Here is an 18,309-nt window from a genome sequence, read left to right on the forward strand (position 1 = left end):
GTGCTGGAAAAGCCCCCCCTGCACCTTGGGTTTGGAGGAGAGGCTTTGGAAGATGGGGCAGCTCAGCCTCAGCAGAACACAGATGAGGCAGCCCATCCTGATGGGCCAGAGCCTTTCCAATTATTGCAATGGAAAGTTTCTTTTGCTCGGATGTGGTTGGGTTATTCCCTCCCCTTTCCTTGGTGCTGAAGTTGGCCTGAGTGATGGCTAGCAGGCTTTGGAGGCTCTTCTGGCAAGGCAGGCCCTTAACTGTGGGAGGGATTGGGTGGTGCCAGGGTGATCATCAGAGCAGCAACTGCTGGAGTTACCCCAAAACACACCTGGGAGCCTCACTGCCTCCATTCCCAGCTCAGTGAGCCCTCCAGGGCTGCCCAAGGCTTATTGCTCCAGCCTGGGGAGCTTTTGCTGCTTGGCAAGGATTCATCCTGCCCCTTTACCCTTGCAGGATGATACCAGCCAGGGCCAGCCCAGGGTTCCACTGGCCAGAGGGGCTTTGTGTGACACAGTCAATGTCATCTCAGTGACCAGTGATGCTGGGAGAGACATGTCTAACCTGCTCTTGCTATCTCGCTTTTCCCTTCATTTTATTCTCTGTGCAGGTTTTCTGCTCCTCAGCCCCTTGGAGACCATTCTTTGGCAGGGGCTGTGCCTGGCACGGTGGCCAGGGTGGCTTGTGCAGAGCGTGAGCTGCTGATAGCGAGCAAAAAGGCAGCCTCAGGGGTCCCTCCACCTCCAGTGCTGTAATCCAGCCTTTAAAACTCCTTTTTTCCTGCTCTGGGGACTTGTTACGTGGGTGGGGGCTGCCAGGGAGCAATGAGGAGCCCAGGGGATGTTTCTTTTGGTTTTAAAAGCCTCCTTCCTTTTTGCAGCTGAATTTTTGAAAGGCTCCGAGCTGGAGGCGGAGGAGAGGAGGGCAGAGCAGACAGAACTTTGGGGGTGGGTTGGCATTTTAGCTGACAGCACCTGGGAGCCAGGATGTGTTTCTGCATCACCACCCACCCCTCGTGGGGTCTGTGCTGGGGTCCTCCCTCAGCCCAGCACCCTGAGGCTCTCGTGCCAGCTCAGCTCCAAAAGGATACTTTGCCTGTAAGAAAGGGATGTCTTTGTGCTCAATTAAGCAATTAGATGCTTCCCAGCTCTCAGCTTCATTATCAGCCTTGGCTTGCAATCCAGACTGACCTGTGACCAAAGGGGACCTGCTTAGTCAAGTGCACAAGACAAGCATCCTTAATTGCTTTGCTGCAATGATTATTTTCATTACAACAGTTTCTTTCTGCAAGAAGCAAGGAGCTTCCATCACCAAGGTTTTAATCTGTGAAAACAACTCCTGAACTTTTGAACTGTGTGCAGTTTGTGGCTGTTATCTGTGTGACGTGGGACGTGACAACCTTCACTGTCCTCCAAACTCACATCCACTGTCTCTCTCTCCTCCCTCACCACGTTGTTGGTATCTTTCCCTGCATCAGCTTATTCACAATTAGCCACTGGCACTGCCTCCAAACCTCCCTGCCCTGCCTTTGGCACACCCTGGCACACTCCCCACCCTTGGGCAGGTACACAGGGAGGTTCTGAGCCTCGCTCCTCAAGGGTCTCAGGATGTTTGCGTGAGCTGAAAGGCAACACCCACGTGCACAGCTTGACTGGGAGGGCTGCAGGTGTTGGGGTGTCTCAGTGTGAGCCCCACAGAGGCCGTGCCAGCCAGTGCCACTGGCATCTGCAGGCTGGCATCAAGTCCTGCATCGATGCCACACTCTGGATATTGCCTCCTGCGTGGATTTCTCACTTGGAGCTGATGCTTCCAGGAAAATAAATCCGCCCTGGGACGGGATTTTGCACAGAAAAGGGGTTGTTTGTCATTGCCAGGTAGTGCCTCACCTTATTCTCAATCCTGTTTAATTCTGTGAGCTGGCACCTGAATGAGTGTGCTGTAAATGGCATCGATCCCAGAACCACAGGGCCCTGTGTGCAGAAGTGACCGAGGCTGGTGATGGGAATTGAGCATGGCCTGACAGAGCTGGTGCCCCCTCTGAGCCACAGTGCCAGAAATATCTGATACCTGTTCAGGAACGGCCCCAGGGAGCCAACAGCACCTCCTGCCCACGGCATCCAGATGAGGAAACCTCACAGCTCAGATGTAAGGCAGGGGGAGAAGCTGCCACAGCCCCCAGCTGACCTAAATAACACACACACCCCAGTGCTGCCAGAAAAGCAAAGTCATTATTGGCAGAAGAAGCTGTGAGGATGATGACCGGGCTGACAATTGCCAGTGGTATCGGCAGGACGATTTCAGTGCTGTTGAGGTTGCTGTTTTCTAATGAACAAGATCTTTTGTTGCAGCTTGTGCTGCTGGGCACCACTGGGTAATTTTTATCCCTGTTGCCTCCTTTAGCCAAGAAGAACAAAACCTCCAGCATGGGGGACAGACGGACGCCCCACACGGTGACTGTGGCACCTTGCAGTGGTGGCTGTTGTCACCAAAACCCTGGTTGCCTGTTCCACTGCTGCTTCCTTGCTGCCTGCTGGCCCCTGGCCCAATTCTGCTCCAATTGTGCTTCTCAGCCCCAGTTTCCAGGCTGGTTTTTGGGATCAGTCAGGGAGCACTGCTGGGCTGCTCCCTGCAGCGACCCAGTTTGCTGGACGAGGTCTTTGTCCTCCTTTGAGGAGAGGGATGACAAAATCCACTTGGTGGGGGCCACCAGGAGATGCCCCCAACAAGACCTAGAAACCTCAGCTTCTCTTTTAGCACAATATTTCTGTGTTTTCTTCCTGCTCCACGTGGCCTTGGGGGATGTGTTTAGGACTGTGACTTGTTGAGTTTTCTGGTTGAATAAATCAGCACCTGCTGTGCAAACCTGGCTGCACGTCCTGTCCGTGTCCCAGCCAGAGGATCTGCTGCCCCTTTCCCTCACCCCCACTTTCTTCTGTGAACCCACTGGCGTGACATGTCCATCCTCATAGTGCAGAGCCACTTTGAGTGGTTTTCCAGTTCGTGTGGAATATTATGTGGCAGAGAGAAAGAGGAGAGATTCAGACTAGATGTAAGGAAGAATTTTTTTTATGAGGAAATGTTTTATGAGGATACACACGTTGCCCAGAGAAGCTGTGACTTCCCCATCCCTGGAAGTGTCCAAGGCCAGGCTGAGTGGGGCTTGGAGCACCCTGGGATGGTGGAGAGTGTCCCTGCCCATGGCAGGGGTTTGGAGCTGGATGGGTTTTAAGATCCCTTCCAACCCAAACCGTTCTGGGATTCCCACAGAGCACTGGTAAGACTTGTGAGTGTCTGAGCAAGCACCACTCTGTTTTTGGGAAGGGCGGGCAGAACAATTCCCACTGCCTTGGCTACTCCTATCCTACCAGGAATTAGCCAAATCTGCCAGTTTGGCCAGAGCAGAGTTGAAGGATTTGGGATTTTCCCAGCTGGTGCAGAATGTGTGCCTCTGCCATCGTGCTTCAAACTGGCAAGTGTGGGGAGATGTCAGGGGAAGCCCCATTACCCCATTTTCCCTTTGCAAAAGCTGGGGGCATCTTCCAAGCCCTGCCGTGGGGACAGCCATCCTCATGGCAGCAGCCAGGGATGTGATCAAAGTAGGTCTCAGCCTCGCCACCCTCCCCTGTGCTGGAGGAGGGATGGATGCTCCTCACCATGGCAATGGCTCAGCTCAGCACAGAATGCAGTTCCAGGTACTGGGACAAAGCCTGGCTCTAATTGATGTCCTTTTGGATGCTGAGCTGCGCTGCTGCCTTGTCCTGAGCCTGAAATAAATGTTGTCACCAACGTGACTCAGAGACACATGAAGGAAGGGACTGGTTTCATGACAGACTGAAATATGTCACATTTCAGGAGACCAGCTCCCTAGCAAGGGAAATGCCCCAAACCTTGTCCTTCCCTGCCAGGGAGGCTCCCTCAGCGTGGTGGATGCTGCAATAATTTATGGCTCCGTGCTGCTTGTCACGGCCCAGTGTCATAAATGCTTAAAAGGTTTATTTACCAATTCTGAAAACTCTGAGCGCATCATGTTTAATGCAAATACAGAGTGTGTTTAGGAAGATAGAAACCATTCCTAGAGGGAAAGGCAGTCCATTATCTCCGTGCAAACACCTCCCTCCCTAGCTGTAAGCCAGACAGCAGGGAACTGAGCAAGACATGCTGATGAGAATAACTAATGCAGGCCTATCCGGCCGTGGAAAGGAAGGATGGGATCATCTGGAGCAGGAGAGACAGCTTTGCCAAAATAAACCAAACCATGTGCTGGTTGCAAAACTTCCAGTGCTGATTCCCAGCCAACCGGTTTGTGTTCTTGAAGCCACCTTTGTTCAATGTTCTGAGACCGAGTCAGGTCATCAGCATGGGACAGAGGAGCCCCAGGGATGTGAGAGGGTGTGGATCCAGCTCATCCAGAGCGAGAAGCAGGCTCTGAGGGCTTTGCTCTTGCTGTACCTCGTTCTGCTTTGCCATCTCTCTGCCAATGCCTGGGATCCAAGTGGGTTCCAGCACAGCATTCCTGTCCCAGGTTTGCCTCCCTGAGGATCAGCAAATTGCTGTAAAATCCTTCCTGGTGCTGGTGCCCTCTGGATAGGTCCAGGCTAGGTATGGAGCCATGCTGTGAAAGGCACATCCTCCTCTGTGTGAGGAAAGAGCTGCAGAGCATCCCCAGGGATGTCAGGGTGTGTTTTGAGTGCACAGCCAGGCCAGGATTCCTCGGGCAGAAAGGCACATCCTTTCAGGGGCATTGCTTTCCTCCCAAACCCAGGCAGTGCTGGTGGCAGGGACATGGATTTTTTGGCTTCCTCGTAGAAGAGACTTGTATCATTTAAAAATAACCACCACGGAGATGATGCAAAGGGTTCTGCAGCTGCTGCTGCTTCCCTGTGCAGCCAGATTTGTGTCTTCCCATTGGAAATTATTTTGAGCTAAGGCAGTGTGAGCCTGGTGAGCACAGGGAGCTGTGCTGGGCACTGGAGGAGGGCCAGCCCTGGGGACTGTGCCTGCATTGCCTGGGGCCACATTGTTGTTCCTCTGTCTGTGCTTGGCTCCTGTGAAAAGGAATTTCCCTGTAATTTCCAAAGTGTAAATCACCCAGATGCTGTGGTTTTGCTGACTTCTGAGCATATTACATTTATTCCATGTTTTGTTTCCTTGCTCCAATCCAAGCTGATGCTTGAATGTCTTGTGGAGTCCTAAAAACTGCTCAACAGTAGAAAGCCTAGTGGGAGCAAGCTCAAAGTGAACAAAGGATATCATCCAGGTTCCTAAACCACAGAGTTTAAGTATTATCCTGGGCTTGCTTGGTGCATGAACTTGCCATCAATCCTTTGAAAGATGTGGTTCCAGCTGCTTGGCCTTCAGCCATGCAGGCAGGACTGTCTCTCTTGGCTTTTATTTGGGCAACAGGGAAAATCCAGAGGTTTGCAGGGCTTAGAGAAGATGGACACCAGGGAAAAAAGCTATCCCAAGCCCTGCAGATAGCATTATGGAAGCACTTTCCAGCTGAGGAGCCCAGGACTGTGGGCAGGAATAACTCTCCTGGCCCTGACAGACAGTGGTGGCCAGAGGCGCAGGAGAGCTGTTGTTCCACTTGAATTTTAGCCTCCAGGGTGCTCATTAAAAAAAGGCTCAAAGTTTCCTACCTCATGTGTCAACAGCATGTGGAGAAACACTGTGTAGAGCTCTGTGGGTCTGTTACCTCCTCTCGTGTTATTAATGGTGTTTTTTAATCACAGCATTGTCTCTCTTGTCATCGCGCGTTCGTGTGGGAGCCGTGTGCCATGCTGAGCCTGCCAAGCCCTGCCCTGGGCAGAGCTCAGGGGGCTGAAGGGAGGGCTCACCATTATTCCAATCATAAATGGGTATTTGGGAGGCCAGACCCAGAATGCCTGCCCCAGCCTGGGAGGGAGGAGCTGTGCTCACACTCGAGAATGCCTCGTCTCTCGTATTTTCCTTTTGCTGTTCCAATCCTCCCCCTGACTGTCAGGCTCCAGCCGTGAATCACTCCTGGGCACGTGGCTAACACATGAAAGCTGCAAAATATTTTGATGGAGGGGAACGGGGGTGGGAGCACGAGATAATCCAGCCAATTGTTCCCAGCCCTTCCAGTCCTCGCAGCCTCCAGCATTTGCAATGGCGTCTGTCCCACAGCTCTCAGTCAGGATGAAAACTGGGATTTGGTGAATAAGCTAAAGTATTTGATATCACAAGTCAGTGGGACTGGTATTTCCAGGTGTGAGCAAGGCTTGTGAGTAGAAATAGCTGCCCCAGAGCAAGCCCTGGCTCCTCACAGTCTTCAGCTGATTGCTTCTCCCATTGGGAGGTTGAGTAGGAAAAAGGGATCTGAAGAGAGGAACCTCCTCAGCAGCTTCCCAAAGCTCCACATCTCCCAGGGAGACATGAGTGATGTTAATTATGAATTGCTGTTTTTAACAGCCCATGTTGTCTCCCCAACAGCTTCACAGAAGCCATGAAGAGCCAGCCGAAGCTGGAGGGCTGGGACTGCCACTGGACCTACTACTCAGGCTTGGCCATCTCGGCTGTAGGGACCTTGTTTGTCACCTCCAGCTTCTTAGCACTGGGATTCACTGGGACCTTCCTAGGTAAGCACTGAAAATCCAGCAGCTTTGCCAGAAAGTGCATTTAATCCTTGCAGGGATCTCCTGCTTGGGCAGAGCCCTGTAGGACTTTCCTTGTCCTTGTGAGATTTGCCATTTTGATACCAAAGCAGGACCCAACCCTGCTGTTACCCCAGAGGGGATGGCACAGTGGTTTTGTACAGCAAATCCCATCACCTCCAGCACCAAGCCTGGAGGTTTGGAGCACTGCTGCTCCTCTGCCAGCCCAAACACCCTCCAGAAAGGGACCCCAAATTCAAGACCTCATAAGTGGCACTGGCACAGCATGTGTGAGCTGTCCAGCAGCCCTGCTCCAAGCACCCACCTGCTCATCACACGTGCTGGAGCAGGATGTTGTTTGCTCTCCCCTCTGCAATAAACCTGATGTTCGTTGACAGATCCTTTTATCTCCCGCTTTATGGCAGAAGGCATTTTCCACTGTGCCTGCTTTCACATTTAGAGTGTAATTCTGTTAGCATTGTTGACTTTGAAAACATGCCAGTATGTGTGGAATTCATAAAAATAAAGTAGAGACAGGAACAATAAATATCCAAGGAAAGGGGCAGCTCCTGCTGGCTGAAATAATCACAGCCCCAGCTTTGACACCTCATTTAGGCTGTGCTTTTGCAAGTGCTTTACAAACCAAATTCAATTAGCTCCTGTGGCGTCGCTAGGAAGAAGAGAGGGATGTAATAAGCCTTCCTGGTTTCAAGTGGAGTTGCAAAGAAATGTGTTGAGTTGGCCAAAATCCTGCTGCCAGAAATAGGGCTCAGCACTCCTAAACATCTGCCCTCACCCTCCGTGTGCAGCCTGTCACACCCCTGTCCCTCAGCATCCTCCAAAATCCCCAGCAGCCCCTGAAGTGATGTTGTGCCTGTGGAGACATGTCCAGAAGGGCCAGGCACAGGAGTACCCGTCAGCAAGAGCTGCTTGAATGCTCCTGAAGTTCAGCCAGATCTGGAGTTGTTTACGTAAGGCCTGATTCATCCCACCAGGAGGATCCACTGGCCTTGAACCGCTGGGAAAAAGCAAACAAGTGAGTCAGGCTCGGCGTAAGAGGTGAGAGGGCCCTGGCCCTCAGATGTGTATCCCCCGAGGCAGGGCAGAGGTGGGTGCTAGGGGTCCATATAAGGCATTTCTGCTCCATCCTCCCTGCCCTGGACTGACACAGCAAGAGCAGCTCTCTCTGCTAGCAGGGCATGACAGGCACCAGGGCAGAGCTGAGTCAGGGTGGGGACATGCCACACATGCCAGTGCAGCCAGGCTGGCTCAGGACCTCTGCAGGACTCAGGCATGACCCAGCTGGAGCCCCACAGAGGATCCATCCTGGCACTGGTAACAGCTTCTCCACTCTACACAAGCCCCATGAGTCCAAGTCAGCAAATTCCTAATGGAGAATGTCCCTCAGCGTGGTTTGTTGCCCAGCCAAGGGGAAGACAACAGGTCTGCAGGTCTCTGAGGATCTCATGTGGGATATTCTCTTGCTCAAGACTCTCAGGACTGGTACTTCCAACATCCATGCAGGATTTCAGTGCTGCCCTGGTGCTGCAGGAGGAGCAAGGACTCCACATAGCAAAGGGCTGCAGTGCTTGTCAAGGAGAGGAATTCATCTTTTTCTCACTGCTGACATCTGAGCTCAAGAGAAGTTTTGAGAGAGCCTCTGAGAACAGGCACTTCAAAAATTACTGCGGCTGGATTTGACCCTTTGTGCGTTTTTCTACAGCGGTGACAGCTGAACCAGGCAGGGCACAGGGCTTCCTGCTGAATTCTTTCCTTACAGCACATTAGGCTTTGGAGCAGCTGCAGAACGCTTTGTCTCTCTGGTGTGGGCTCAGTGGTGCAGTGGGAGCTGTGTGAGTCACCCTTCTCCAGCAGCCTGCCTGTGCCACCCCATCTCCAGCACAGCAGCACCAGCTCCAGGTGCTGTTTGCAGCAGCTGGATGTGGCCCCTGTCCCTGGCAGAGCCATCCCTGGTGCCCTGTCTCCATCCTGTGCCCTCACTGGGATTCAGGCATCACTTCAGCATCACTTCAGCATCCTCCTTTTTTGCCCTGTTTCCCAAAAAACACAGTGATGAGGGCTGGGCTAATCTCAAGGCTGAGGACGTGGAGAGGCTGCTTTGCCTGTCTGAGCCCATCTGCCTCATGCCCTCATACCCCAGTGACATTTCTTCCAGCACTGACCAAGATTTCAAGTCAATCTGACTTTGCCAAAGTCTGTTGCTGGGCCTGGAGAAGCTGACAGCTCTCTGGGGTGAAGCAGAGGTGGTGCTCCAGCCCAGGTCAGGCTCCAGGCATTCTGGGGGACCTTGCAGAGTGGCTTTTGCTGCTGTGATCCCACCCTGAGCTGTGAGATGGCTGCACAGACCTCCAGCAAAAAATAGCTCCTGTTAGTGCCTCAGCTTGGCAAGGAGCTGATTCCTGATTTGAGGGCTCAGTGAAGGCACAGGAGATGCCCAGGGTGATGCTGTGCAACACCACACACAGACCTGTCCCTAGGCACCTCTCTGAACATAAACACATAGAAACCACCTCTCTGGTGCTCATGTTCATTGAGCTGTGCAGGTTTAGAGGCAGAGATTACATTGGAAAAGCTCCTGGGCAGCTGCCTGTGTGCTCCTGCTCGTGGGGAGCCTGCCTGGAGGCTTGCACAGCCCCACCAGTGCTGGGCACAGATGTGCCCCTGCCAGCCCCACAGACCCAGGGCTCTGTGTGAACCTCCTCAGTGCCAGGGCCATGTGGGGAATGAGGTGTTCAGCTCAAGGGCGAGGGTGGGCAGGGGATAATGAAGCATTTTGACACATAAGAAAGCACAGAAACGGGCTGTGGCAGGGGGTGATGTGTTCTTTCTACCAGAACAATCTCAGAGATGTATTGCCAAGTAACTGTGAGAACATATAGTATGAATACAAGGCAATTATCTCACTTAGTGGCCTGCAGTTAAAACCCAAAAGCATTGTGTAATTGGGCAGGGGCTGTTTATCCTTAGAAATAAATGTTTTAGCACCATGTGAGGTCAAAGAAATTACACCACGATCCAGGTAATAATAATAACCTTGAGTAGTTTGCACTCCTGTAATGCCTTTCATCTGGATTTGTGAGCACTTTCTCACCATACATTAATCCTCACCACCCTCCGTGCTCTAAGAAAGACTGATGTTATGATCAGTGCACAATAGCACCTGGAGGGACAGAGGAGCCTTGCCCAAGGTCAGGGAAGGGCTGGCAGCAGAGCTGGGAGCTCAGCCCGGGGTGGTGGCTGAGGGACAGGCTGCTCCTCATGGACCAGTGCTTGTGGACATGGAGCATGCATGGAGCACAGGGGAACACAGCTGGACAAGGGTCTGCAGCACCAGGAGGAGCTGAAAGAGCTGGGAGGGGCTCAGCCTGGAGAAAAGGAGGTTCAGAGAGAACCTTTTGGCTCTCCACAACTCCCTGACAGGATGGGGCAGCCAGAGAGGGGTCAGGCTCTGCTCCCAGGGACAGGGCAAGAGGAAATGACCTCAGATTGTACCAGGGGATGTTGACATTTGATGTCAGGAAAAAATTCTTCACCCAAGGGGTTGTCAAGCCCTGGCACGGGGTGCCCAGGGCAGTGGAGGGATTTAAAGTCCTGTATGTGTGGTGCTTTGTGGTCTCACTTGTAAGACCAACAGAACCAGAGATCTGCATCCTGGCCCTTTACCCCTCTGAAATGTTGCTCACAAACTGCACATCTCCCTGTCATTTCTTTCCCAAGCTCCTTTCAGGAGGGTGGAAGGATTACTCCAAGGTAGATGGGGAGCTGGTTGGATGCTGACAGTTCTGAGAGCTTTCCTCATTACAGATGACAATCACCCATTATCATCATCATCATTGTGCCAGTAACTGAGTGTTTTGTAGGCAGAGGTGCTATTTTCTGAAATTCGGAGAAATTCTCTGAACTATGAGATAAGAGTGACATTATGGATGAGGGCATTTGGTTCTGGTGGTCATGATGAAAACAGCTTCAAACACCATTTCACAGCACTGGGTTTATTTTCACATTAAATGGATTTGATCCCATGCACTTGCTTCCTCGTGGAGTGGCATTTGACAGGCAATTTTACAAATGAGAAAACCAGAATTAACCAGTTGGGACCTCCAGAGCTGTGTCCTGATGAGGGACGTGGCTGCCACAACCTCATTGCAATGCAGGAGCCTTTTGTGGGCAAAGAGCCATTCCTGGAAAAGCTGATAGACACAGAGTAAACAAACAGCTTTTTTGTTGCTGTTTCCTCAGCCTGGAAGTCAGTGCTGAAACCTTTTGCTGTGAATCCCTGCCAGGGATGCCCTGTGGCACAGGGAGGGTATCAATGTGCCAAAACCCCCCATGAATCCCAATTTCATGGAGCCTAACCAAAACCTCTCTGCTTGCTCTTAGGTGATTACTTTGGCATCCTGATGGAGGAAAAAGTGACCAGCTTCCCCTTCAGCATCCTGGATAACCCCATGTACTGGGGCAGCACAGCCATCTACCTGGGCTGGTCCCTCATGTGAGTACATGTCCCTGCACACACCTCTGGTGGTAGGGTCACTCTGGGGTCTCTTGGCAGGGCATGGGGTGCCAGGGTGCATTTGGGGCCAAAAAGACACTCTGGGATGGCAGGGAAGGTGCAGCCTGCCCTGACTTCTGCCTCCCTGGCTGTTTTTGTGCGTGGAAAATCTTGTGCTGTCTCGAAACACTCGCAGCATTTGTTGTAGAAAAATAAATAGCGGCCAAGTGCTGGGGGAGAGGAGGCATCAGCAAATGCTCTGCAGTGAACAAGGTCCTTGGCAGGCTCTGCACGTGGAAAAATCAACATTCAGGGCCAAATTCATGCAGGGTGTCACTCTGCAGGGGCAGGGCACTGGTGCTGGGGAGCAGTGTGACCCTGCAATTACTCTGGAAAAAGCAAAACAAGCCAAGCCACCCTTTCCCCCAGCCCATGGTGAAAACACTTCCGAAACACTCCTTGTGTGCTCCAGCACAGCTTAATAGCCTGCTTAGGAGGAAATGAATAGGCTGTAATTTAGCAGCAAATGAGCAATAGACTCTATTCAGTCTAACAAGTTTGATGTGGTTCTCATTTAATATCACATTTTATTTATTTGCCCAGGAGAAGAAAAAAAAAACCAAAACTGGCTGTGTTACTTCAGGAACCCATGGAGTGTTGCAGGCTGTTATCAGTGGCATTTTGCACTGGTGCTCCTGACTGTGACCACCTCTCCCCTGCTTGGGTGGAAAAAATGAAGTGCTTTGCCACATTCTGGTCATTTTTCCAGCCATGTGTGCAGCCCCTGGTAATAAGTAAAGCTGATGGTTTCTCTCCTGTCTCCACTGAGCCTTGTTGCTGTTAGTTCTGCACTTGAAATCCCCCCCAGGTGCTGTCAGGGCTGGCTGCACGAGGCTGCTTCCCTTCCTGGCACTGGATGGGGTTTAAATCCTGGGAAGTGGTGCAGGATTTAAATGCCAAAGGGAGGCACTGCTGTTTGCTCTGCAGCAGCACTCTGGAAATGTTTGTATTGCTGTGGGAAATGTTTGTATTGCTGTGGAGAGTGGGGCAGAGCTGGGGCAGGATGAGTCCCCCCACACCACACCACAACCCCCACAGCAGCACAGAAGTAGGGATTTGACCACGAGGATTTAAAAGAGATCTTTATTTGTTTTAAAATCAGCATCAAACTGCTTCCTAAAACCTTTGCAGAATCCACTGGAACCTGCTGAGCTGTTTCTGTCGCAGAATCCCTTCTTCACCCCTCTCCTTGAGCTCTTCCAGCACAATTCTGGGCAGGAGCAGCTGCAGGCAGCTGGGGACAGCAGTGATTGCCTCCTTTTTCTCGTTAAAAGGCTGCCACCATTAAGGCCAGCGAGGCGTGACAAATAATTGCTGTGAACAAATTGCTGGAGCTGTGCAGAGTGGCACCCAGACACCACCCACCTGCCTGGGGGGAGCTCAGCACAGCCCTTCTCACGGTGGTTTTTGGCTTTTTCTCTTCCCTGGGACCTCGGTTCATACAGCCACAGAATCATTTGGGTTGGAAAAGAATGATAAGATCATCGAGTCCAGGCATTAACCCAGCACTGCCATCATCAGCACTGAAACATGTCCCCAGATGCCACATTTACATGGCTTTTAGATCCCTCCAGGGATGGTGGCTCCACCACTGCCCTGGGTAGCTGTGCCAGGGCCTGACAGCACTTCCAGGGGAGAAATTTTCCCATTATCCAACCTAAACCTCCTGTGGGGCACCTCGAGGCCATTTCCTCTTTTCCTGTTGTATCCCTGGTTTCACCCTTCTGCCAGGGAGCTGGAGAGAGTGAGAAGGTTCCCCCTGAGCCTCCTTTTCTCCAGGCTGAGCCCCCCATCTCCCTCAGCTGCTCCAGACCCATCCCCAGTTCCATTCCCTTCTCTGGACACTCTCCATTGGCTGATTTTTTGGGGCATCCATGCTTTCTCCTGAGGTCCCAGAGCTTTCAGAAGATGTCAGGTGTCTCCCTCAGAGGCCAGAGCTGATGTCCCATCCTGGTGGCAGCAGGAGGATGCTGGAGGAATCCTGCAGCTTTCTGATTCTGGCCAGACCTAAACCACAGAGCACATTTGTCCTCCCTTGGGGATGCATCACCCTCCTTATCATGGCATCAGAACCCAAAGGATTGATCCATCCTCATCCAGAGGGATGAAAACACATCACATCAGCCTGTCCTCCGACTCCAGCCCAGCCTTAAAAGCATCAAGTGGGGGTGACAACCCCCAGCCATGGGGAGCTGCAGCAAGGCTGGGGACAGACAGACTTCCCACCCAAAACAAAGTCCTGGCAGGACAACAAACCCTTCCTGACTGATTCATCCCTGCTGCTGCAATCAGATGTGGCCCAGTATGTAGGTCAGGCTCGTAAGAGGACAGGAACAGTTCACCCAAATGCTGCTCATCACCTGTGCTGAGCAGCCTCGTTTCTCCTGGCAGACAAACGGAGCATTCCCCGTGTGGGGACAGCTCTGTGTGCCTCTGGTAGGGAAGTGTTCTAACTCACAGCAACAGGCTGTGTAAATCAGAGCTGGAGCTGCAGCCAAATGATGCAATTAGAGGTCTTGCTGTCAACAAACAATCATGTAAATTTGTTCTCTCTGATAGGAATCAAGAAGGAGACATGACTAAGCATGTAATAGCAGGGGCTTGGGAGAGAAGGAAGTTGCCCGAAGCTTCTTAATGAGGGAAAAAGTTATTGCAGAATGAAAATGGTGCAAAAGTGGAGATTTGTGGGTGCCTCTCCAGGGACTGAGGAGGCTGGGTGGTACCTGAAAGTGGCTCCAGTGTGGGGTTTAGGTAGTTCAGTCTCTCTCTGCAGGTGTGTTTTCCCAGCAGCACAAGTCGCCTTGCACCAGGCTTGTGGGATGTTTATCCTCATAAAATCACAGAATGGTTTGGGTTGGAAGAAACTTTAAAGCTTATCTTAATTGTCCCCCTTAATTAGGACACTGGTGATTGTCTTTAACTGCTGGTGGCAGCTCTGAGAGGGATGGGAGCTGGCTGTCAGCAAATAAAGTATTTAGCTGGTCCTTGGTGGGGAAACGTGCAAGGCCAGGCTGGACAGGGTTTGGAGCAGGCTGGGATTGTGGAAGGTGTCCCTGCCCATGGCAGGGGTGGGATGAGATGAGGTTTGAGCTCCTTTCCAGACAAAGCCATTCCATGAGTAGGATTCTATGACATCTCTCTTCAGAGCAGGAGGTGATGAGAATTTTTGGTCCCCAAGCCTCTGCTAAAAGGAGCAGCCATCTCCATTGTGTCCTCAGTTCTTGTTCATCTCTCCCCATAACCACACAGTGAGGAGCAGTGGTGGCATCGATGCCCTGCGCTGTGCCTGGTGACATCTGGCTGGAGGACACATTCCTGAAACACCTTGAAATGGGTTTAAAAGTGAGCCAAGGCCCCAGCACCCAGCCCCAGTGCAGCACCCACGCAGCACCCTTCCCAGGGCAGGAATGGACCTTCCCATCCCTTCCCATCCCTTCCCATCCCCCCATCCCCATCCCTGCACTGGCTGAGCCACCACTTGCATGTGTGGTGTGCCATGCACTGCTCTGGCTGCCTGGTGTCCCCTGTACCCTGGGTGGCACCTTTTTGGGACATCAGCCACGTCCCTCGGAGCATGGGCTGCGAGCTGCAGCTGTGTGTCAGCAGCTGCTCAGCCCTTAAACAGCCCCATAATCTCAGGATTTAGCATCAAAGCAGGAGCTCTCACAGCAGAGACGTGCAGGGATCAGACTTAAAAGAAGTCACTGAAGGAGGCTGGGGAAGAGCCTTTGCCAAGTAACATCTGTCTAAGACAGTTAACATTAAGCACAAAAAAAACCCCAGCCCTTTTGTTTGCTTCTGTTTAATGAGTGAGCAAGAGCTCTCTGCAGCCCAGTGTCTCATTTCACTTTCTCAACCAGGTCTTGCATAAGCCCGTGTACTTACCTGATCTTTTCCTTCTCTTTCAAAACAGGCACGCCAGCCCAGCTGGCCTTTTGCTGACAGCTGTAGTGGCAATTTCCTACACAATTGCTGTGCTGTACGAGGGGTGAGTAGCTGTGCACAACTGGAGAGCTTCTAATTATTTCTACCAGCTTTAACTCTCGAGGTTTCAGAGAACTGCACAAGTAGAAATGTTTTTTTTCCTATTAATTCAGCAGGGAAGAAGGAAAACAGAGGAATTTTTTTTCAATTGTTTTGATAATGGGCAGATTCCACTCTGAAGCTATTTGCTGAGTTCTAGGAACATTTGTGTGGTTTTTTTTAGTTTTATCAAAATGAGGCCTTTTTTCCTTTTGGGCGCCAGATTCTGTCTATAGAAGAACAATAAGGAAGGCAGTGAGAGGACTCATTGTGTCTTCACAAGAGCCCCCTACAAGAAGCACTTGCATTTTGTAGTTCCTTGGATGGGCTTCTCTGCTGTTTTGCACTACAATAGCCCAGCCAGCAGCACAGGATGGAGCAGCACAAAATAACTCCCAGAAGCAGCAGTTGTACTTCAGCAGTGAAAGGTCTTTTGTGTTTGCAAGGGAGGGGGAGATGCAGAGAGCCATGGTCTGCATGAGGGGCAGTCTGGGTGTGTGCTGAGCCTTGTCCTGCTTGGCACAGGGATGGTTCTGTAGCTGCTGCACAATCTAGAGAGGCTGAAACCAGGATTGCCACGGCACAGGAATAGTCAGGCTGTGCCAACCTGTGAAGGACAAATTTTGTAGGCCCAGAGGTGAGCACTCAGTAGCCTTGATTTTAATTCTTCCTCCCTTCTTTTGCCCCTCTTTTCTGTCTCTGCCCCCCTCTCTCCCCAAATTCCCATCCTGCCAACTCCAGGCCTTTCACAGAGGAAATCTACCGGAGGAAGCAGAAGGGAGTGAAGAGCAAGTAACCCCAGGTACGTTTGCTGATGGGAGCATTTCAGGGGCTGCTTTGCTGAACCCCCCACCAACGAGCCCCCCAGCCCAGCCCTGCCTTCCCTGGCTCCTCCAGAGCCCTTCCCACTCTTCTCAAAGCATTTGAGCTTCAAGGCTGTGCAGAATCCCAGGCAGAGAGGTTTCTCACAGCAGCAGTCGTGTCCGCCCCTTGGCACCCGACCAGCAGCCCCCAAATTATTTTGATTATACACTTGAGAATCAGCGCGAGGGAAAATTGCTGGGAAGCTTTGAGGCTCCAGGCTTCATCTGAATCAGGCAGAAAAATACAACTATTGGCCATGGCAGGTGCTCCAGAGAGTGGCAGGGATGGTGTTAGAGGGCATGTGTGCCTGCTCATCCCTCAGGGAAATCAGAGCTCCCTGCTCTAGATGCTCCTTGCCTGAGCCAGGAACATTTCTGCCAGGGGGCTCACCCTAAAACCTCAGCCCAGGCTTGTTTGGGGGGCCAAAAGCTTCTCCAACAGCACAAGCTCCTGGCCAGGCTCCTTTCCTGGGGGTTCATTGCCACCTTGGAGCCCCCAGTGCATTTGCCTGCTGGGTTTTGGGGGGCTGGGACAATCCCAGGGCACTGCTGAGGTTTTGGCAGCACTGTGCTGCTGTCACAGAGCTGCTGTGGCACCAGTGAGGTCCCCAATGGACTCTTGTCCTTTTGTCTTTTGCAGGGCACTCTCTGGGGTACCTCCTGCCTCTCTGGTCCCCACACTGTCCAATTTGCCCATTTTTCTACTGAGATGTATCCTGCTAATTAACCCAGCAACCCTTAATGAGCTAACTGAGCTCCGTGCAGCACTGGAAGTGACCAGAGGAACAGCCTGAGCGTGGTGGCAGCTCCTTGTCACAGCCATGGGAGATGGAGGTCCCTGTCCCCAGGGCTCTGCCCAGGTCTCTGCAGCTCCTGATGCTTTCCTGGGAGTTCCACAGGGTGGGACCTCCCCACCTCTTCTCCCACATCCATTACTGGAGATCTGCAGGCAAAAAGGAATTCTCCTTTGGACTGGAGGGAAAGCAGAGCAATGATGGAAACACCAGGGGCCTTTCATGAGTGAGCTGTGAGCAAATGGAAGCACCAGCTCCAGCTGGTCCTGAAGATCATCTGAAGGTGCAGCCTGAGAGCCACGAGTGCAGACAAAGCTCAGGTCCAGCAATGGAGAGAGCTCAGGAGCCCCTGAGGATTCAAACACAGACGGGGAAGGAACAGGGGTGACTGCTGTAAGCTCAACAACATCAAAACCTGCTGCAAACCCAAAAAACCAACCCCTTCCTTTTTGGGAAAGGAACCTCCCCATCCAGAGCTGCAGTTTCCCACCCGTGCAGCATCCCCACGCTATTGCAAAGGCTCTGAGAGAAGTGACTGAAAAGCACAGGAATGTGAATGTATGACCTAAAGCACAGCCCAGGGGCATGCAGGGATGGCAGCTGTCCCGTGGGGAAGCCCCAGCGTGGAGAAGACCCAGGGGAAGAGTCAATCCCTGTCTGCACTTCACAGCTCTCCCACCCAGGCCCCTCCTTTCCCCTGGGTCCTGCTGCCTTTCCCACCACCCAGTGCCTTCCAGCTGTTTTCCATGGTCTTGCAGGGGCAGTGGAGGGAGGGAGGGAAGAGAGGGCAAGGTTTGTTTCTGCCTTCCACACCGTGCAGCAGCCAGGTACAGATGTGCCCCTCTGCTCCTGCCACCAGCCTGTCCCAAAACTGTCCAGTGCTGAATCCTGCCTTGAACAGAAAGGTCCCAGAGGTGGTGCTCCAGCCCCAGGCTCTGTTTTCACAGATTCCCAGAACAGTTTGAGAAATAAACTGCAAGTGACCAAAGGAGCAGGTGCTGGAGAAGGGAGCTGTGCTGCTGCTGGCTCCTGTGGGGCCACTGGAATGTGGCACCACATCTCAGCACCGCTGTCCCCTCCTCAGAGGGTCCTCCCTCTTCTCAGTGTCACCTCCACGAAACGGTTCCGTTTCCTTTTGCTTTTACACGTTGTAATTAACTCACCCTGCAGGCATCGCTCAGCAGAATTAAAAGTGTTGGTCTCTTTTCAGTGCGGCCTCCGTTTCCTGCAGAAGGGCTCACAAATGCTGTGTTTGTGTTTCATCACTTCAGAACCATTACACAGAGATTTATTGTTTTTTATTGCCATCTCAACCACCTTCCTCTCAAAGATTTGGGCATAGTATTTTATTTTTAGATAAGTTTCCACATTCCCTTCACAGCCAATGTTTATAGAGGGAGGCTAAACTGGCCCAGTACCCATAGCAACCATTGAGGAGAGGATACATTGCATT

General features: G+C 52.1%; 1 protein-coding gene across 2 annotated transcripts in view; it reads left to right on the forward strand.

Annotated features, from left to right (window-relative positions):
* The window catches only part of PEMT (phosphatidylethanolamine N-methyltransferase), a 42,239-nt gene extending 23,930 nt beyond the window's left edge, over positions 1-18,309 (forward strand). For both annotated transcript variants that reach the window (XM_030958142.1, XM_030958141.1), the window contains exons 4-8: positions 6,443-6,588; positions 11,005-11,116; positions 15,090-15,164; positions 15,941-16,001; positions 16,703-18,309. In XM_030958142.1, the coding sequence (XP_030814002.1) occupies positions 6,443-6,588; positions 11,005-11,116; positions 15,090-15,164; positions 15,941-15,995 (388 nt within the window). In that variant the 3' untranslated portion in view covers positions 15,996-16,001; positions 16,703-18,309. The remainder of the gene's footprint in view (positions 1-6,442; positions 6,589-11,004; positions 11,117-15,089; positions 15,165-15,940; positions 16,002-16,702) is intronic.

The sequence above is a fragment of the Camarhynchus parvulus genome, chromosome 14 (genome assembly GCF_901933205.1).
Source record: "Camarhynchus parvulus chromosome 14, STF_HiC, whole genome shotgun sequence".
Classification (NCBI taxonomy): domain Eukaryota; kingdom Metazoa; phylum Chordata; class Aves; order Passeriformes; family Thraupidae; genus Camarhynchus; species Camarhynchus parvulus.